Source organism: Carcharodon carcharias, chromosome 13 (genome assembly GCF_017639515.1).
Source record: "Carcharodon carcharias isolate sCarCar2 chromosome 13, sCarCar2.pri, whole genome shotgun sequence".
In the NCBI taxonomy this organism is placed as follows: domain Eukaryota; kingdom Metazoa; phylum Chordata; class Chondrichthyes; order Lamniformes; family Lamnidae; genus Carcharodon; species Carcharodon carcharias.
In genome coordinates, this window is record NC_054479.1 from 114,004,665 (window position 1) to 114,026,809 (window position 22,145).

General features: G+C 41.8%; 1 protein-coding gene across 3 annotated transcripts in view; it reads right to left on the reverse strand.

Annotated features, from left to right (window-relative positions):
- LOC121285457 (putative interleukin-17 receptor E-like) overlaps nt 1–22,145 on the reverse strand; it is a 43,097-nt gene that overhangs the window by 12,118 nt on the left and 8,834 nt on the right. For all 3 annotated transcript variants that reach the window (XM_041201895.1, XM_041201893.1, XM_041201894.1), the window contains 9 exons: nt 20,710–20,819; nt 14,679–14,793; nt 13,432–13,476; nt 11,591–11,730; nt 10,858–10,926; nt 10,001–10,055; nt 5,256–5,419; nt 1,064–1,108; nt 435–492 (listed from right to left, as the gene is read on the reverse strand). In XM_041201895.1, coding sequence (XP_041057829.1) covers nt 435–492; nt 1,064–1,108; nt 5,256–5,419; nt 10,001–10,055; nt 10,858–10,926; nt 11,591–11,730; nt 13,432–13,476; nt 14,679–14,793; nt 20,710–20,819 — 801 coding nt within the window. The remainder of the gene's footprint in view (nt 1–434; nt 493–1,063; nt 1,109–5,255; nt 5,420–10,000; nt 10,056–10,857; nt 10,927–11,590; nt 11,731–13,431; nt 13,477–14,678; nt 14,794–20,709; nt 20,820–22,145) is intronic.

Genomic DNA, 22,145 nt, shown 5'->3' on the forward strand with positions numbered 1-22,145 from the left:
AATAGAGGGTCAATGGTTCCATCTCTAAGCAAATGTCAAGAAACTATCCAGCTTGGAGAGTATCACAGCCGAGCCCAATATGGTCCTTAACTAACTGTCCACATGCACACACTTTTCCACAAGACCCCCAGAAAGCAATCATGAGATTTAATTTCCTCCAGTCACTCACTGGTTAATAGATTCACTTTAGGTTCCTTAAATGCATTGCTGACTATGTTAAACTAGTGCACAGAGATTTTCACACGAGCACATAAAGCCACATGCGACACAGAGTGTAAACCACAGCTGTCTAACTCAGTTGTAGTGTTGCAGCCTCTGCCTTGACTGAGGTCAGCTAACTCAGAACAGACCAGAGATTAAACCTGAGACATTACACGACCTGTGTGGCTCAGTGCCAAACCACATGGAGAGTACGTTTATTTCTTAAAATTTACCTGGTATATATCCAGAAGCAAAAGGACATCTGACCCAAAAACCCTCATCTGTGGTAAACTGTAAAGCAAGTTTAAAATGTAATACATTCAGGTTAGGATGAGGAGTACAAAAATACTTTGCGTTTAAAATGTTAAAAGTCTGCAAAATATTCATACTTTACACTTGCATGCAGAAGGATAGACAGCTTCATAAAGTACACATGAACAGGGCAGATTCCCTTAAATCATATTTAAAAGAACAACACTTATCCCATTCCAAAAAGAAGTTTCTGTATTTGCCATTATACTTCCAACTCTGCACATTTGGTTGTTCAGAAAACATAAAGAATGCTCTGCTAGAAAACTTAGCATTTAATTCAGCCACACATATCAAAAGATCCGAGCTCTGATCCCACCTGCACTCAAATAATCTGATTTCAACAATTCAGTAACAATGAGAGTACCACAATTCACCTTAGCAACTGTAGGTTGGATAAGAAATAAAAACCTTCAGCCAGGATTACTGCTCATGAATGCTGTCCATAGCTGGAATGTGTGTGGCAGACAATACCAGGCTCAGGTGGGCTTTTGCAACATAAAGAGAATTCTTTAGTTTCTAGTTAACGATGAAGGAATGGAAAATGCTTTACCTTTACACAGAGCCTTGGATGTGGATCTACACGTGAATACCTGACCTATACAACAAAGTAATTGAAATAGCCAATATTATTTCCAGACAAAAATTAACTTGAGTGTTTTAAAACAAAACTATATGCATATAAAGTTTGCCTCCAGATAATTATAGGTGAGGAATGCCATACAGCTCATTTTAGTGCATTCATCTAGAGTAACCCTTAATTACCCTAATTGTGTCTAAAAAAAATTGACAATGCCAGGGACTTCAGCTTCACCCTATCCAGGAATTAATTCCATGTATGAATCACTGTTTATATGAAGAAAAGATTCCTACTGTCAACACTTAATAGGCCCTGCAATGTTTTGGACCTATGAACTTTTAAACTGCTCTCGCCTTTTAAATTCATATCAGGGTTCCACATTGTGGTTCAAATGAAATGGAGCACACAGCATGAACTGGTTGGTAAGAGTAGAACTTCAGAGAAAAGGCCAGTATTAGGTGCAGTTCAACAGAAATCCCCTGGAATAGGGAGCGGGTCAAAGCTTGAGATACACGCCTCACCCCAATTTTTTGTGGACACTGGAAACAAATGAACAGAGACTTAAATATTTTAGATCAATTGATGAAATCTTTTACAAATAAGGCCCAGGTTATGTACCTTAGAAATGGGTGGAATCTTCTGCCCTCGCCCGGGGAGAGGAAGGAGGTGGGCGAGTTTGAAAATCTGGTGGGTTGATATTGGGACCAATACCCAAAGCCTTCTTGCCTCCATTGGAAGCAAATTCAGGGCAGAAGGGCCCATGGTTGACCTTCCTGCTCTGCCTCTACCTGAGATCCTTAATGACCAATTAATGACCACTTAAGGGCCTCTTCCCACCTCCACAGCAATTTTCCCAGCTCCAGGCTGACCTATTTTTAATTCATTTGTGGAATGTGGGCATTACTGGCTAGGCCAGCATTTATTACCCATCACTAATACTCTTGAGAAGGTGGCGGTAAGCTGCCTTCTTCAACTGCTGTAGTCCATGTGATGTAAAAACTCCCACAGTGCTGTTGGGGAAAGAGTTCCAGGATTTTGACCAGCGACAGTGAAGGAATGGCGATATATTTCCAAGTCAGGATGGTGAGTGGCTTGGAGAGGAACTTCCAGGTGATGGTGTTCCCACATGTCTGCTGCCCTTGTCCTTCCAGATGGTAGTAGTCATGGGTTTGGAAGGTGCTGTCTAAGGAGCCTTGGTGAGTTCCTGCAGTGCATCTTGTAGATGATATACACTGCTGCTACTGTGCATCGGTGGTGGAAGGAGTGAATGTTTGTGCATGGGGTGCCGATCAAGTGGGCTGCTTTGTCCTGGATGGTGTCAAGCTTCTTGAGTGTTGTTGGAGCTGCACTCATCCAGGCAAGTGGAGAATATTCCATCACACTCCTGATTTGTGCCTTGTAGATGGTGGACACGCTTTGAGAATTCAGGAGTTGATTCAGGAGAGGATCCCTAGCCTCAGGCCTGCTCTTGTAGCCACAGTACTTATATGGCTGGTCCTGATCAGCTTCTGGTCAATGGTAACCCCCAGGATGTTGGTAGTGGGGGATTCAGTGATTGTAATGCCATTGAACTTCAAGGGATGATGTTTAGATTCTCTCTTGTTAGAGATGGTCACTGCCTGGCACTTGTGTGACATGAATGTTACTTCCCACTAGTCAGCCCAAGCCTGGATATTGTCCAGGTCCTACTGCATTTGGAAATGGTCTGCTTCAGTATCTGAGGAGTCAATGATGGTGCTGAACATTGTGCAATCATCAGTGAACATCCCCATTTCTGACCTTAAGATGGAGGGAAGGTCATTGATGAAGCAATTGAATGGTTGGGCCTTGGACACTACCCTGAGGAACCTCCTGCAGTGATGTCTAGGGATTAAGATGACTGACTTCCAACAACCACAACCATCATCTTTTGTGCTCGGTATGACTCCAACCAGTGGAGAATTTTCTCCCTGATTCCCATTGACTCCAATTTTGCTAGGGCCCCTTGATGCCACACTCAGTCAAATGCTTCCTTGATGTTAAGGGCAGTCACTCTCACCTCATCTCTGGAGTTTAGCTCTTTTGTCCATGTTTGAACCAAGGCTGTAATAAAAGGTCAGGAGTTGAGTGGCCCTGGCGAAACCCAGTCTGGGCATCAGTGAGCAGGTTATTGTTAAGAAAGTGCTGCTTGCTAGCACTGATGTTGACCCATTCCATCACTTTATTGATGATCGAGAGTAGACTGATGGAGCAGTAATTGGCCAAGCTGGATTTTTCCTGCTTTGTGTGTACAGGATATACCAGGGCAATTTTCCACATTGCCAGGTAGATGCCAGTGTTGTAGCCATACTAGAACAGCTTGGCTAGGGGTGCAGCAAGTTCTGCAACACATGTCTTCAGTACTATTGCCAGAATATTGTCCGGGACCATAGCCTTTACAGTATCTAGTGACTTCAGCCGTTTTTTGATATCACATGGGGTGAATCGAATTGGCTGAAGACTGGCATCTGTGGTAATGCTAGGGACCTCTGGAAGAGGCCTAGATGGATCATCCACTCGGGGCTTCTGGCTGAAGATTGTTGCAAATGCTTCAGCCTTACCTTTTGCACTGATGTGCTGGGCTCCCCCATCATTGAGGATGGGGATATTTGTGGAGCCTCCTTCTTCGCCGAGTTGTCTAATTGACCAATGACATTTACGACTGGATGTGGCAGGACTGCAGATCTTAGATCTGATTTCATGCTGGGACTGAACAAATGCAAATATTTCAGCCCACTAATGAGGACAGGGTGGTGTGGTTTCTTATTTATGAAGAGGGCTCAAGGCAAAATTGTAAGTAGATTTGATGTATTTATTGCTCTGTGTGTTCACTTATTGGCTGTAATATAAAACTGAGTAACAATTTATATTCAGCCTCATCTCACTGCAGATTAAATCATTCCACCTGCTGAAAGATTGAGGCAGTTTATGTGATGGTATGTGTAGCTGTATATTATATTATTGCTCATGTAAAATTATTTTTTTTAAAGTCATTGCAAATACAAAGCAGGAAAATCAAATTAAACCAAGAAATTTGCTATTCAAGGTACAATGTTTTACAACTGGGCTGTAGTTTGACCTTTGCTCATCAAGGCTGACTTCCACAATCAAAAACAAAAATACCTGGAAAAACTCAGCAGGTCTAACAGCATCCGAGAATGAGAGTCATTTGGACTCAAAACATGAACTGTATTCCTCTCCGCAGATGCTGTCAGACCAGCTGAGTTTTTCCAGGTATTTTTGTTTCTGTTTTGGATTTCCAGCATCCGCAGTTTTTTGCTTTTATTTTGACTTCCACAATCGTTTCTCTGCAAAATCCATCTGATTATTTCAAAGCATTAATATATAGATAGAGTTCCATTGTTATGGGCCTGTGAGTCACTCTTTCAAACTTTGGAAACTGCCCTGTAGGAATTTGAGCTGCATCTATTTGCTGCTGTGTTTAGTTTCCTATAATCTTCAGAATTGGCATTACATTTTCAGTTTTCCAATTTGCTGGGAACACGATTGGCCAGGTTTCTGTTGGGAGAACTATTAAAATCTTATAACCTACCAGAAAATGGAAATAACTGAATATGAAAAAAAAAGTTGTTGAATGAAAAATGTCATTCCATCATCCTGATTTCTAAAGTGGAAAGCATTTCCTGAAGTAGCTACACCATACATTAAACACTTATAAATTGGAAATGGTTCAAATTAGAAAGCATTTATCATGTTGAAGGTCAATTTGTGGCTGCATAGTTTTATTCTTAAAAGGACAGTTACATTCTCAGTATTAGCAATATATAAAAAAATTGTTTTCTTGTTTCAAGATGTACTGTGCAAATTACTGATTTATTCATTGCACTTTGAAATAGCCAAATGCTGAATTAAATTCCTCTGCCCTTTTCTCAACCCTTAATTATTTTTTAAAATATTCATTTACTTGCTTTTAAAAAGCTTTTAATAGCTTTTCCTTTGTTATCCGTAAAATCATGCCCCCTGGTCACTGACTCATAAACCAGCAAAATAATACTATTGATCTTGTCACTCTCATTGAAAGTATCTATTACATTTTCTCTCAGCCTAAATTCTAGAAAAGTATTGCTCTGGACTTGTCATGTTATCATTGTTGGCTTTGCATTAAATGCTAAATACCTGTACTTACTTTTTGTTGTACTTTGTAGAAGGAGTCTTGTAGATCAATGCAATGGTCATTGCTCCCAGTCATCCAGCAGAGGTTTACACCAACCTCCACAGGGCAGGCCAGTTCCCATGCCAACTCCTGTGTTACATGATCATATGTTATGCCATTCCAGAGTTCAGCTGTATCTGAAGTTAGATATGAGAAACTGGCTTGAAGAATATTTGCAACTAAAGTGTTACAATAGGCACAAAAAGTTGTTATATTAATGCAGCTGAACATGTAATAATCAGCAAAAAGTAACCATTTTTAATGAGTCTTGTTCTCTGCCTGTGAGTAACTTGATTTAAATTCACTGAAAATTACTTGTAAAAACTCAAACTGAACTGAATCGGTAGTTTAATTGGTATGCACTAGTTGGGTTGTTAGGGTGGCATTTTCCACTCCCACCATGCAGGAATTGCTGTGGGTGAGGAAGCAAGTCTTGGCGGGAGGTGGGGGGGCAAAAATCAGTTTCCTGACATTGGGAAGTTAGTTTGGAATCTTGTTCTCCCTACTTTCATGGCGCATTAAAGGTGGATAGAGGCTTCCATTGATCTATGTTAGGACCCTATTTGCATCTCATGCATGCTCATTAAAAGCCCAACACACCGGAATTTTGCTCCCCCCTCCAAATTTAGGAGGAATTTAGAACGTTCTGTTTCACAAGTGTACATGGCGTGCACCTGGTGAGGGAGACCTTCTTCCTGGACTTTCAGGCCTGTAGATTCTGCTTTCATCTTCCGTTCATATGTCACAGAGATATCAGCTGCCTGTCACACACACTGTGCCAAGGCTGAGCACAGGGAAGGGACAAGACTGAGTCAGGAGTCAAGGAGCAGAGTAGAGGAGTGAATGGCTGTCCGGGTGCCGTTCAAATATGGCACCCAGACATTGGCGCCTATGAGGTGACGGCGGGATGAGCTACTTCCTGCCCGCCCTGCCACAAGATTCAACGTGCTCCTCGCTGCTGCATGGTTAATGAGCTGAACAGCACAACATCTCATGTGTTCAGCTGCTTCGCTCTCCAGCAGACTTTCACTTCCACCACCAATCCTAGTCTCCAGAATGGAAAATTCTGCCCTTAGTAAATTAAATATCTTTTGATATAGAAAAATCCTTAAAAAGAGCTTATTAGCATCTGTGTACCCAAGAAAATGGGTGCAATTTAACAAACATTTTTTGGAGCATTACAATTGATGGAATCTTAGATGCAATTTTGGCCTAGGCCATGGCCAGTTTTGTGGGCAGCACCTGGTTATTGTGAATTGAGTGTTGAACTAGAGTAAAATACAAGCACAAGTGGTTTTGGATGTCCAAAGTTTTAAGGTCCTGATCTTTTGCTCTGGTTCACCCAGGGTATGATGGAATATGGGTGCAAAACCAGTAGAAATAAGTGGAAAGATTCCATTCCCCACACCCTCCCCCAACCAACCAACCTATCCCTAAACCAACTTGATACTTTCATTAACATAACAGACAAAGGAAAAGAACATAACAAATACCTTAATACTTGAGCAAAAATTTCCAAGGCCTCTTGTTGAAATTGACAAATTGACATGAATTATGCTAAATTTTGAGTGGACACAAACTAGGCAGTTCTTTTTATAGTACACCACATCGAAGCAAAGTACTGCACCCTGCACCAAAGTACTTCCACTTGTGAAACCTGTTACCTTAATGGCCTCTCTAAAAGTCCTAAACTAGTGTTAAATTTGAAAGCATTTTGGTAATACTGATTCATATATCTACCAGAATATTTTCGTAATAGCAGTCAAAAATATTTTAACAGCTGTATGAGAAAAACAACACTAATCAAAAGGCTATAGGTTAGATTCAAATTCAGCTCCTGGAAGTAACTACGTTGTATTCTCATCTCTCCAATTTTCAAATGGCTGAACTGATGACCATTGATTTGCTAAATAGGAGTAATTGTTAGTCTACAAACGAATTTGTTTCATTTTACACATTAGAAAAATAACTTTTGGTGATTCGAGAAAACAAGATATTAGATGTAAAAGTTCCAGATTGCACCAAAATCCATCTCTGTATTACAAATTGAAACAGTTCTCTGAAAAGCATGCTCACTTTGGCTTGATTGGTTGTGCTGAATCACATTGGGTTTGATAGAGTGGGTGAATATTCATGTTAAATGGGAGCTTTCTGCACAAAATGATTGTAATACATAAAGGAGTACATTGCATGGAATAAAGTACAGGAAGAATGAGATACTTGGGGTCAAATTGTATGGCCCCATCGCAGCAGGAACAAAACTGTAAAATGTGGTGAGCTGTTCAAAAGTCCATTGACCTCGGCGGGACCGTAAATTCCCACCCTTGATGTATATTAGTGAATTACCAGAAATCTTAAAGATTAGTGGTCACTGCCTAAGACCTTTCTACCATAGTGCACTGAGGGGCTGGGAATTGTATAGACCCCCTTGGGCTGTACGGCTCACAATGAATGTATGCACTGAATGCTAATTGTATTATAATTGTATTGAAGCACCTCAGAATGCAGTATGAGTGCTGCAATACCACTGCACTGTCTGACTGTCTGTAATGACCATATTGAAATGACTGTAATGCTCATTGATTGTACTGAAGCACCTCATGATCCATGTGTAAAAGTTGAATCTGATTGCACTTTTTGTGATGGCAATTTAGAAATGTTTTGTAATGTCCATTCAGATATTTTAGGAATAAAGTATATTTTGCAAAAAAAAATTAAAGATTAGCTCATTTTCCCAAAACTCAGGCCACACTCTATTTTAATTATTTTATAATCTGATTCAGCATCAAGAAACTACAATGATAATATTTCATGGCATTAAATCACATCAGTTTGTGCGGGAGTAAGAAGAGAAGTCAAGCAGCTCTTTCTCACTGAAAGGATAATAGAGTTATGACATAAACTACCAGGGAAGGCTATTGAATAAAAGTATAAACAGACTAAAGAAACAAGAGTTTTTTTAAGTAGGGAAGACATTGAGGGATGAGGAGAAAGTGGGTATGTGGGTTGGAATTATCAAGACATCCCTAAGGCCCTTGAGGTATTATCTCTTCAAGGAGATAATTTACTCTAAGTCAAAATTATTTGATTGTTCAGATACATTGGGCTGAATATTACAGGAGGGCAGACGGCTTGCTCCCTCCAGAAAGAGTCAGTGTGGAACTGACCCGCTCCATGCCAGCCCGCCCCACAGCCATAACGCGCTGCTGGCAGGCTAAACAAGCACCGAGTGGGAGTTTCGTCCCTCAAGGGGGAGGAAGCCCTGCCCTCAGGAGCTGTGGGCCAATTGGATTGGCTGGCAGCTTCACTAGTCCCAGCATCGCCATGAGCGCATTAGTGGGCACTGCAGGGACTGCAAGAGGAGAAGGAAGGTGGCCCATGGATCTCCAGAAACAGGTCAGTCCAGGATCTTGGGCAGTGAGGGTTTGGGCAGGGAGTGGGTCCTATCTTAGGGGAGCTGACCCTGATAGGCAAAGAGCAGCCCCTGAAGATAAAAACACCCTCCTTCCTTCCCGCTCTTTGAAGAGTATATTTTTTTTAAAATCAGGTTGTCCACTCCCGCCCGACTGCCCACGCCAAACGTGTTGTGTGGGAACGTATTATCAGAGTCAATTGGTTCGGTAACAAGCCTAATTAACCCTTGAATTTCCATTTAAATATGCTGGGTGGGCTGACAATTTCAGCACCTGCCTGCCCCTCCCCCTGTATTATGGGGGTGAGATCAGGGGTGGGTGGAAAGGTGGTGGCGTGTTCCCCCAGCCAAAAACACGCCGGCAGGAGCATGTAAAATGCAGCCCATTGTCTTAGGCTTTCTGCATCCGCTTATGACTGATGCACACCCTGGTAGGATGGAACTTGCTGCACCACAGAGATGTTTCCCTGACCCCAGCAAGTCTCCTGACCTCAGAGTTGGTATCATATTTCAGGCGGGCCAGCCAGGGTGCCCTGCTGAAGAGAAAAAGAGCAGGGTTTTTACATGGCAGGCCTGGGGTTGCAAACATTTTAGTTCTGAAAATGTTTTACTCATCCTCCAACATTCCCATGACTCTCTGGGTCTGTGCCAGGCTGAGCAAATACACAGGCCAGAGATGTGCATTGATTTCTTGCTCCCCATTTCCTCACTTCTACCAGCCATTGAGCACTGAGTGTCTATGGACAGAACAGGCAATCTCTGTAGGCAAAATTCATGCAATGCAACTGGATACCCTTAATGAAATATGACGTACATGTTACTTCCCATAGATGGCCAGTTCATGTTATGCTACCAGGCCTGCCCTTTTGGATGGAGGTAGCTAGGTGTACACAGGCTCGAGATCATCCCCAAGCACATTTCTAATGCCATCTAACCGCTAGAAAACTAATGGGATAAGGCGAGAAAACCTAAGTCATTGTATTCTATGGATAAAAAGAGTGCTGCGTGAAATATAATTTAAGCAGGCAAAATTAAATCAATAAGTAAATGTGACAATTCAAAACTCCAGATTAACCTACAACAAAGTAATACAATAGATGTGTACAAGTAAATGGGGGTGAAGGGAGGTAAAAAAAAAAAGGAAGTTCATACCAGTTTTCTGTTACACTCACTGCCTGGTATTCAGGAGCAAAAGCAATTCCATTTGTTTTATGTCTCTGCCCAAGTTTAATTTCACCCCAGATGTGTTTAGTTCAGTCACTTAGAAAGCATGCAAGACTGATTTTTAATTAACTTTTGGACTTACAGTTTTTAAATGGGCAAAGTTGTACCCTCCTGGCATCAGGCAGCACTGACCAGCCCTGGAAATACAACAAAACACAGATACAGAGTTCTCATTAGAAAAGTGAACATGGGATAGTTTACAAGTGAAAACAAGTTTTGGCTGCAATAAAATGAGAACCTTAGAAGAATATAATCATACGAAAAGAAGATTTACAGATTTTATAGGAACACTGAAGTTTTTTGTTCTTTCAAGGGCCAGCATTTGTTGCCCATCCCTAAATGCCCTTAAACTGAATGGCTTGCTAGGCCATTTCAGAGGGAGGTTAATTAGAGTCAACCACATTGCTGTGGGTCTGGAGTCACATGTAGGCCAGACCAGGTAAGGACAGAAGATTCCCTTCCCTAAAGCACATTTGTGAACTAGATGGGTTTTTATAAGAATTGATGATAGGTTCATGATCACCATTACTGAGACTAGCTTTCAATTCCAGATTTTACTAATTGAATTTAAATTCCACCAGCTGCCGTGGTGTGATTTGAACCAATGTGCTCAGAACATTAGTCTGGGCCTCTGGATGATGAGTCATTGACATTAGTAGTGCCTCACCTTCTCCCCCCAACAGCTGCAAAAATTTTACATCACAAGATTAAATTAAGAACAATTTAAAATAAATATTGTGATTTTTTTAAAAATTCAAATATGCATTTGGCCACTTCTTTAAATTCTTCATAGTTTCAGTACATGGTGAGTCATTAATATCTTACAGAACAGATTAACATTTCTCCTTTCACATGCAAAGGACAAAGATATCTTCTAACATAGATCATACTTCTTCAACAGAATGATGCAAACACACCACGGTAGCGTGCATTTATTACCTCAATACACAAACAGGGCAACAGCTGAGAGTATGGCAAGGTGACCTCTTTAGAGTCTTGGACTTTAATCTGTAAAAAAAAATGAAAATACTTTTAGCAATCCCATGGTGACAACAAATATCCAATTACATTAGGGAGTAAAGAATCAAATGTGCAACACCAAAATTATTAACTCTGAAGAAGACTGATTTAGGGATGAGACAGAAATTTGGTGTGGAACCTGGGTATGTCCTGGTCCGTTTTTCCTGGCCTTTCCATTTTCTCAGAAAGCCAGTGGGCAAATTGCCAGCCTTCTCCCTCCACATAATAGGGGCATGTTGGGGAAAGCACCAGGGCTTCCCTGAAAAATTCCATCCTTTACACCCTTAAACGGCTTCCATGAAACTCATGGATGATTACTGCAGGATCCTTTATTATTATAAGTAATTGATCTTGGAGAGGCTCGATTATTTTGTCTAGTGGCATCAAAGCTACATGAAGAACTGAACAATAAGGCTTCAGGGGACCACATCACATCACTCCAATTTATAAAGGCTTATCAGTGGGGCACGGCATTGCCTTGAAACAACCCCACCGTTGGAATGTGGAACAGGGTATGCAGCCTGGGGCTAGGGTGGGTTGAGGTTCCACACAGCTAAGCTTGAACCAGCAGAGCAGACCGCTCAGAAATTTTAGGGCATAAATTTCATTTCCTTCAAAAAATATATGTTGAAACAAAAGAGTGCTTATTTACCAATGCATTGATTCCCAAATCTTCACAAATAAACCATTTGTGGCACAAACGCACATTGTAGGCGTAATCTTCTACGAAGTCAGAAACTTGAACAGATAATATCTTCTGTGTTTTGTGAATAACATAGTCTAATTTACCAGCTGAAATATGGTAAGAAAGTCAATAGTAATTTATTTAGTATTCAAATTCTAAAACCTACTGAACTGTCAACTAATAGCTTTAGCATTTCAACAACTCTATAGTTAAAAAGTTAGTTTCTTTAAAAGATATCAAAAAAACTTATACACCAACATCCAACTTGCTAATTATAAATCGTACACATTGACAGCCAGCCTTGAGAGATTAACAAGTTCTTATATTGTATTGTGCTTTATGAAAATATACACGACAAAAGGCAGTGAACATGTTAGAACTCAATCCTTGTCTATTTCATTCTTTACTCTGTGAAGTAATTGTAAATCCCCAGTGTAAGTCCCTGATCTAAGTCATGTGAGGCACAAAGCAACTACAAAGGGTAAGATAGAATAGTGGTTTTATTTATAGTACTAGTAATACAAAGGCCTCTAAGGACCAAGATATACAAGTTTCAAATCTCATGATGGTGGCTGAGGAATTAAAATTCAATTAAATAAATAAATAAATCTGGAATTAAAAAGCTAGTCTCAGTAATAGTTACCATGAAACCCCTCAATTGTTGTTTAAAAAAAAATCCATCTCATTCATTAACACCCTTCAGGGATGGAAATCCCCCATCCTTACTCGTTCTGGCCTCTATGTGACTGCAGACCCACAGCAATGTGGCTGACTCTTTTAACTGTCCCCTGAAATGGCCTGGCAAATTGCTCAGTTGTATTCGAGAGGGATCAGCTCACCTTTCGAGGGCAACTAGGGTGAACAACAAATTCTAGCTTCATTCATGATGGCTACATAACAATAAAAGGATTAAAAAGAACTTCTCCATGGTGAAGTACACAAAAAACAAAAGGACTGGCCACCAACTTTGGAGGGCTGAATTTTTCTGGCCCTGTGATGGCAGGCTTGGAGGTTGGGAAGACAGGAAAATGGGTGAGGCAGAAGCGGGATGGCTCCCCAATACATTCCCACTGTCTTGGAATTTTCCCAGGGAAAGGCTGGGGATTGAATCGACTGCCCAATCCACAGAGGTGGGCAGCCAAATACATTGCTTAACACCCCAATTACGGTGATTTTGCAGCCTCATTGGCATTTTGTCACTGGCAGAGCTCAGCCCTCACCGCATGCAGAGGTTGCCAACACAGTGGAGTAAGGAGTTCATCGGAGCCACAGTCTCCATTCCCTAATGGAATGCAAGCAAGAAGGACCACAATCACAGCTGACCCTGACCCAGTGAAGAGGTTTCCCTTCCATCCTTATGTACTTACTTGTCTAGATTTTGTTTATTTCTTCATTACTGTGCAGCCCAGTGAAGGCGCCCTCATGTTGAGGTGCCCTCGCAGTTCCCAACCCGACTCAGCAGCACCCACCTTTCATGCGCCACCAGCCCCATGAGCTAGCAGCATAGACACCCCACCTACCGTCCTTAATAGGACAGTGAATGTGGAGGCAGCCAATTAGGAGGCTATCTCCTGAAAGATTCTGAGCCAGTCTCACTGCTGGCTCAACGTCAGGGTCCTGAAACCTGTTGCAAGATCCAGCCTTTAATATTTCATTACAGAGACTAAGAAATAGGCACCCCACCTGCCCTATAGGTCAATGTATGACACAAAGAGATTTCAGGAATAAAAAAAAAAGAAAATGATGAAATACCAGAGGTTGAAATACATATCACATGAATCATATAATTTATTAGAGTATTACTGTACCTATGCAAGTTGGAATATTTCTTCCAACCTCTTTATTAGTGCAATCTGAAAAAGAAAAAGAGGGCCAGTTGAATTCCTATGATACCAAACTCCTACAAGAATTAAAGAATAATCATAAAATTCTAACTCCGCTCTCCACCACACCCCACCCCACCCCGGATGGATAAATAGACCTCCTAGACATGGAAGTTTGGAAGTTTAATATGCACCAATTATAATGTGTGTGCTTTTCCCCTGAATATCATTATTTGCACATTAAATTATCAACAAGTTATGCTTGGAAGTTTCTGTCCATTTAAGATGGCAGTAATTCTAGTTCCATATTGGTAATGTTCACCTCTACCAAATTTCATCTAAGATTTGCGCAGTGAAAGGGAAGTTTCAGTCAAAAGTGGAAATGATTTTAAGTAGCACACAATGTTCATGAATTTTCATCACATATTCATGCTTTTACTCCCCTGGTAAAAGATAAAGGCCATCTGGTCTCCGGATAGTCATATCCTGGAGGTACATTGGAAAACGCCTTTCAAGACCCCTTGGAAGTGCCAATGCAAGGACTCCAGGGGACTGGTCTGGGAAATTTCAACTTAGGCTGGGCAATAACCCTGCATTTGGAACCCTCCAAAACTGTGAATTAGAGTCAGAGAAGTTGTATGGCTTACTTACCAGAATAGCTACCCAGGAAAAGTTAGAAGGATGAAAATCATTTCTAACACCTGGGTAATTATACTGCTGAACACCATCACCCACACCCCCCCCACACCAGACTCCCCACTGGACCACTCAACTACAACTACCCCCCACGACCATCCTCCCAACCAACCCCAACCACCCCACTACTAACTCCACCCACTTACCCGCCACCTTACCCCCTCACTCACCTACCTTACACACAACTTTTTCTCCGCAGCTTGTCAAAGTGGCCTTGGGACATTTCAGGTTATAATATACAGCAGCTAGTGCCATACAAAAGGGGTGTGACTTGGTTTCTCCTGATACTCCTCCACAATGAAGGGAGGACTCCAGGAGCAGGTACACTCCATGTTTCTCATGTGGCCTGATGCGGAGGTTGCAGTCAGAAATGTGGTGCTCCAGTGCAAGGTAAGTAAATGGGAACGAAGTGGTGATTCAACAGTGATTGCCACTCTTTGAAAGGTTCAGCTCAATATAGCACATCAGAAATAACCTAATGCAACATCAAGGACAGGTTGATATGACATACTTCAGGAAGCTACATGTATTTTTACCTCCTACTTGGTGCACCTGTTTTATAAAGACATCACAGTAGTAAGGGATTGTTGTAAGTGTCACATAAGTATATTCAGCCACTGCAGCCCTGAAACAGTCATATTCAATTTCTACCTGTAATAAAAGAATTAGAAATGTTATTTGTCATTTTCTCATTCAATAGATCAATGACAATGGAATTTGGAATTCAGGGTCATATTTATTTGAACCTACATGCAGCAAAATTTGCAGTGAACTTTTGAGATTTAGGCTAGAAATTCTACCATGTTTAAGAAACTTGGCTGTTTGCAAGGCTCAAGTCAGCTTTTCCCAGAAGCAAATTTTAAAAATGAGTAAACACACCAATCTTCACAGGAGGAGCAAGAATAGTTCATTCAGTCCTTCCAGCCTATTCTGCTATTTATTTAGATCATGGTTAATCTGCATCTTAACTCAATTCACCCTGTTCAACTCCATGGGCTGAATGGTCCCCCCGTTTGGGGGTGGCGGGGTTGTGTGGGGGCAGGTGGAAGCATGCGCGAACACAATTGGCACCCCCGATCGGGTCCGTGCCACCATTTTCCGTGGGCGAGCCAATTAAGGGAGATCAACTTAAGGTTTTAAAATTTAAATAAAAGGAAGAAAAAGACTTTTAAATCATGTCCCCTCATATGACGGTGTCACATGAGCTGGGACATGTCAATGAATTTTTTAAATAATTTTTATTGAATTTTAAAACACTGCATGAAATCTCATCCCGCCCATTGGATGAGGTTTCATGAAAAACACAAAGGCCACCTGGCCTATTCACCCGCCCATCAACTTTAAGGTTGGACGGGCAGCTCATTTAACTATTTTAATTAGTTTTTTAACAGATCTTAATAGGCCTTTGACAGTTCAGTGGGCGCGCAGCTAACTCGGCTGTGTGCCTGCCAAACTGAAAATCTAAATAACGCGCTGTGACGTCAGGACACCCACCCAACGTCACCACATGTCATTTTACGCACCGGCGAGTGGGTCCTGCCCGCCAACCGGAAAATTCTTCCCCATATCCCTATTAAAAACCTATCAATCTCAGTTTTGACATAAATTGACCTAGATTCAATAGCTTTTTGGGGAGGAGAGTTCATTTTTACACTGCCTTTTGTCTGGAGAAGTGGTTCCTGACATCACTGCTGAATGGCCTAGCTTTAATATTAAGCTTCTGCCCCTTTATTCTGGCTCTCTCCCCCAGACACCGGGGGACCTCTACTCAGGACACTCCAAGGGTGTCCAGCTGCTCAGAATCGTCTCTGCCTGTGAAACCATCTCCTCCAGCTGCTCAGGCCGAAGAGGGTGCATCTGCCCCTTAGCAGGAGACCCTTATCAGACCAGGGCTTTCCAGGCCTCAGGCCACCAGAGGACATTCACCAAGGCCATCACAGACATCAGGACATAGTAGTCAGCAGGCTGCCTCCACCTGCGGATATCAGGGCTGCACCCAAGGGTAGCAGTACGGTTAGGAAAATTAAGAAATATTGAAATCACTTTTGGATGTGCAACCATCGTAAAAATATTGCACTTTTGTAAATACATTTAATGTCTGTGTGAATGGCTTGGTCAACTGAAGGTGTTCTGATTATTTACATATGACTCCTTCTATTTCGAGGTTTAGCCATCCTCCAACTCTGTGATGCCCCTCTGTGAGCTTCACATTCATATGAAGTCAGCTTTACCAAAGGTAGTTTCCGCACCCTTGTGTGATGTCAGGTAGATGTTAAAATCTTTATTGGAAGTGTGTGCTTAATGTGTTTGTAACCCTTTTTCCTCACAACACATCATTGTGTGAGGGCAGCTCACCAGACTTGAGGGATTTGTGGCAGTTGTGTCTCCTCAGTGGTAGCATCAAATGACAAGACTGAGATGGGAGGAGGAAATACCCAACCGTGTCCTCATCTCACCAGTCTCTGTAGTTTCTCATTAATGTGGTAATGACTACATCAAGTATGTTTTCACAGCGTTCTCGCTGTTTAGTCAACTCTCACGTCCCAGAACGAGTACATGCAGGGGGCACTGCTGACCTTCTTAGAGATCATGGCCCGGGTGAATCATGAGGCTTGATGGTGCAAGTCTAAATCCTGAACTAACTCTCGCTGTGACTGGTTGGACATCCCTTTCAATATAATGGAATGGCATTAAGGGCCAAGAGAAATGTAGCCATCTCCTGTTGCTTTCACTTTACTCCTCCTGAAATCTGATGGCAATTAAAGTAGCATGAGCACATTTTCGATGTTGTTCTTCCTTGATGGCATCATCCCATGGAAGTTGACCCTCCTCACCCTCTGTGCTTTCTGGGCCTCTTGATCTTCATCCTCCGAGGAGCTCTCATCCTCCTCCATTTCTCCCTCTGGCAAAGGATCACCGCTTTGGAGCACCAGGTTGTGAAAGGCACAACTCACAACGAAGATGAGGGAAACATCTGACCTGTTCTTGTAGCCATAGTATTTACATGGCTGATCCAACTCAGTTCTAGTCAATGGTAACTCCAGGATGTTGATGATGGGATATTCAATGATGGTAATGCCATTGAATGTCAAGGGGTGATTGTTAGATTCTCTCATGTTGGCGTTGGTCAGTGCCAGGCATTTGTGTTGCGCAAGCATTACTTGCCAATTGTCAGCCCAAGCCTGGATATTGTCCAAGTCTTGCTGCATTTGGACATGGACTGCGTCAGTATCTGAGGAGTCACAAATGGTGCTGAACATTGTGCAATCTTCAGTGAACATTTCTGACTTCTGACCTTATGGCAGAAGGAAGGTAGTGGATGAAGCAATTGAAGATGGTTGAGCCTAGGACACTACCCTAAGGAACTCCTGCAGTGATTTCCTGGAGCTGACATGATTGACCTCCAACAACCACAACCATCTTCCTTTGTTCTAGGTATGACTCCAACCAGTGGAGAGTTTTCCCCCTGATTCCCATTGACCCCTGTTTTGCTAGGGCTCCTTGATGCCACACTCGGTCAAATGCTTCCTTGATGTCAAGGGCAGTCACTCTCACACCATCTCTGGAGTTCAGCTCTTTTGTCTATTTTTGAACCAAGGTTGTAATGAAGTCAGGAGCTTAGTAACCCTGGAATCCAAGCTGAGTATCAGCGATCAGGTTATTGCTAAGCAAGTGCCGCCTGATAGCACTGTTGATGACCCCTTCCATTACTTTACTGATGATCGCAAGTAGACTGATGGGTTGCAATTGGCTGGGTTGGATTTGTCCTGCTTTTTGTGTACAGGACATACCTGGGCAATTTTCCGCATTGCCACGTAGATGCCAGTGTTGTAGCTATACTGGAACAGCTTGGTTAGGGGTGTGGCAAGTTCTGGAATGTAAGTCTTCAGTACTATTGCTGGAATGTTGTCAGAGCCCATAGCCTTTGCAGTATCCAGTGTGTTCATCCATTTCTTGATATCACCTGAAGTGAATCGAATTAGCTGAAGACTGGCACCCGTGACGCTGGGGACCTCCAGAGGAGGCCAAGATGGATCATCCACTTGGCACTTCACAGAATCACAGTGCAAAAGAGGCCCTTCAGCCCATCAAGTCTGCACCGACATGTGAGAAACACCTGAGCTACCAACCTACCTAATCCCATTTACCAGCACTTGGCCCATAGCCTTGAATATTATGACGTGCCAAGTGCTCATCCAGGTACTTTTTAAAGGATGTGAGGCAACCCGCCTCCGCCATCCTCCCAGGCAGCGCATTCCAGACCGTCACCACCCTCTGGGTAAACAAGTTTTTCTCACACCCCCCCTAAACCTCCTGCCTCTCACCTTGAACTTATGCCCCCTTGTGACTGACCCTTCAACTAAAGGGAACAGCTGCTCCCTATCCATCCTGTCCATGCCCCTCATAATCTTCTGGCTGAAGATTGTAACAAATGCTTCAGTCTTATCTTTTGCACTGTTGTGCTGGGCTCCCCCATCATTGAGGATGGGGGTATTTGTAGAGCCTCCTCCCCCAGCGAGCTGTTTAATTGTCCACCACTAATCACGCCTTGGTGGTGCAGGACTGCAGAGCTTAGATCTGATAGATTGGTTGTGGAATTGCATGGTTCTGTCTATTGTTTCCTTCTTATGCTGCATGGTGTGGATGTAGTCCTGTGTTATAGCTTTACCAAATGACACCTCATTTTTAGGTATGCCTGGTGCTGCTCCTGCACTGCCCTCCTGCACTGTTCATTGAGCCAGGGTTGATCCCCTGGTTTGATGGTAATGGTAGAGTGGGGGATATGCCAGGCCATGGGGTTACAGATTGTGTTTGAGTACAATTCTGTGGTGCTGATGGCCCACAGCACCTCATGGATATCCAGTCTTGAGTTGTTAGATCTGTTCGAAATCTATCCCATTTAGCCCATTTAGCACAACATAATGAAGGGTATCCTCAATGTGAAGGCAGGATTTCATCTCCACAAGGACCATGCGGTGGTCACTCCTACTGATACTGTCATGGACAGATGCATCTGCAGCAGGCAGTTTGGTGAGGATAAGGTCAAGTATTGTTGGTTCCCTCAGCACCTGCCACAGACCCAGCCTAGCAGCTACGTCCTTCGGGATTCAGCTAACTCAGTCTGTAGCGGTGCTACCGAACCACTTGGTGATGGACATTGAACTTTGAAGGGATTATAATTTCAGGGTAAACAGCTGATCATTTAGGACCAAAAAAGGGAGAATTTCTTTGGAAATCTTTGGAGTTCTCAATCTTTGAAGTCTGTAATTTACGTAAACTATTAGCCATTGTCCAGGAACAACCACAATCTTTCCTCTCCATGAGAGAAAATTCATTATAAACTCCTTGAGGGGCATCACTCCACAAGCATGGGGTAAGGCCTCCAGGCCTCCATGAATTACCACAGCTGGTACAGGGATTGAACCCATGCCATTGGCGTAATTCTACATCATATACTAGCCATCTTGCTAACTGAGCCCAATGAATATTCAACCACTGAGAATGTTCAAGAATAAGATTGATAGATTTTTGGACACTAAGGGAATCATGAAAAATGGCAGCAGCGTGGGAAAGTGGAGTTGAATTAAATGATCAGCCAATATCTTACTGAAAGGCAGAGCAGGCTCAAGAAATCATATGGTCTACTCCTGCTCCTAGTTCTTATGTTTTTAGGATTATTAGTCCAGACTCCTGGATTACTAGTCCAATAACATAATCTCTTCACTCCTGTACCATTATTATCAAACATAATGGGTAGATTTTATGACAATTTAAGATAATAATGTTAATAATATAGGATAATAATAATATTCCTATTGAATGTGTTTCATTTCATGTCTGACTGACACATGCAGCTACTTATATGACAATCAGGCAGCAAATTAAAGATACTCTGTAAATTGCGAATCACCACAGATTACTAGCCAATTCGCAATACTCCACTGTTAACTTCATGAAAATTACATCTCCCATTTAACTTCCATGATTTTCATTAACTTGCTGCATTTGCAAATTAATTGCCCATTAAACTCTCCATAGAAAATAAAGTTCAGTAATTATATTACCCTAGTAGTTAGCAATTCCCTCTTCCCTAGAAAGTAAAGAATTATAAGCATGGAGTCTCATTCCTTCAGTTTATCAGTTGTTAAAAAAATAAAAATGTTTAATGTATTCTTACTTTTCCTTTCTGTCTCTTCTTTCCTCTCTCTCTCTCTATTAATTCAATCTTTCTTTTCCTTACTTTTCTTTCATGTCTGTTTTGACATTGAATTCACCCTCCTCATTCCTTGCCATTTTTTTTCAATCTTTTAACCTCATATGTTAAGGAGACACTCTGGTGGTCCCATTGTTCATCAAAGGTCTCTGATGTTCTGTTCCCTTCACTGTACCGTTACCAGCTCACATTTCCAATTCTGCTGTGGACAAAAAAATTTCACAGCTAAACATGCAATTGTAAGTCTAACCAATGGGATGTGTGGCTTTATAGAAGAATCTGGCCTAATACAGTGTTTTTATACTGCAGTTTAATCAATATTAAGAGTTAAACATCAAGGGATTCAAACTTACAGAACGTGCTGTAAACTTCTTATATGCCTGTTTATTGAATTTCACAACAACACATTGGTATTGTAAAGTGTTCATTGAAATGGAGCACATTTCCACACCACGGATATGTTCTGAAACACAAGAACAAAGTAAATGCAAGACACTTTGTAATTAACATAACATTTGAGAGACGTTGAGGCAAAGGAGAAAGGAGTATCCTCCTCAAAGTCAATTCTGGTACTTTGGATAGGAGATGTGTCAGTTACTGGCTGGGATATGTGGAGATTTATTGCATTTCAATAGGAGTGTTCACATGCCCATGCACATCCAGTCTCTAAGCTCGCACACCGTTCTACAGGCCAATCGAGTAGACTAAGATTGTTCAGGTCATACAAGATACTTCAGCATTTAAGTGCAGACATCCTTAAGACATAGCAAATTACCCAAAGCCTTGGGTAATCTAAGTTGAGCATTTCCCCTTTCATCATCCTTATTTCTTAGTTTCTTTATAACTTCCACTGACACCTCTTATTGCTGTGTTTTCCCTTGCAGTTGGAAAGATAAGGAGGTCTAAGTGACTCATACTTACTGCTCAGCTGGCAAGTGCACTTCTCAAAAGTTCCATCCTCATCTCCCTACTATTCATCACAAAAGGGAATCAAATTATATGGAGATAGGGCAGGAAATTAGATTTGAGGTAGAAGATCAGCCCTGATAATAGGGTGGAGCAAGTTGAAGGGTTATCTGGCCTACTCCTGCTCCTATTTCTTATGCTTTATGTTCTTATGATCATACCTTCACCTCCAACCAGGCAGAAAGAATAGTTTTGAGTTTCAGATGTCTCCATAATTACCAACCTTGCTATTCTACAAATGTGCAACAGGAAGTGTGATACAAGCAGAGTGCTTGGAGTAATATTTATTGCCTTTTTCCCCCCAGATGTAAAACAATAACACAAATTCCACATAATGTTTCGTCTGCTGGAAAAAAACTGACAATATATCCAAGCAAGTTTCAAGTAGTGCGCTGCATTTAAATTCAAACTTGTGATTAATTTTTTGGGAACAAGGAGTTCAACTGCTTGAGATATTAGATTGGCGGCTAGGTCCACATATTCTAATTAGATTATCTTTGGGTCCCTGTAGATGTATCAGCAGAAGAAATGGGATAAAGTTAATGACTTATGTGGTCTTTTCACAAGGAGTTTTCTACCAGCAAGTACAGGACTGTTTTCTTAATATTTACTTTGTATAGTAAATTATTCTGAAAATAAACTGAGACTTCTCTGTGGGCAATCAGCCTAACCCCCAGAGAAACAGCAGCCAAAGTCTGATAGAACCCTGCAGAAATGTTCCCCCAGAATTTCAAAACTAAATAATATAGATGTATGCAGTTTTCAGAATCTAAATTGCTGGGCACATACACTCATTGCAACAAGGACACAATTTTCTTCCAAA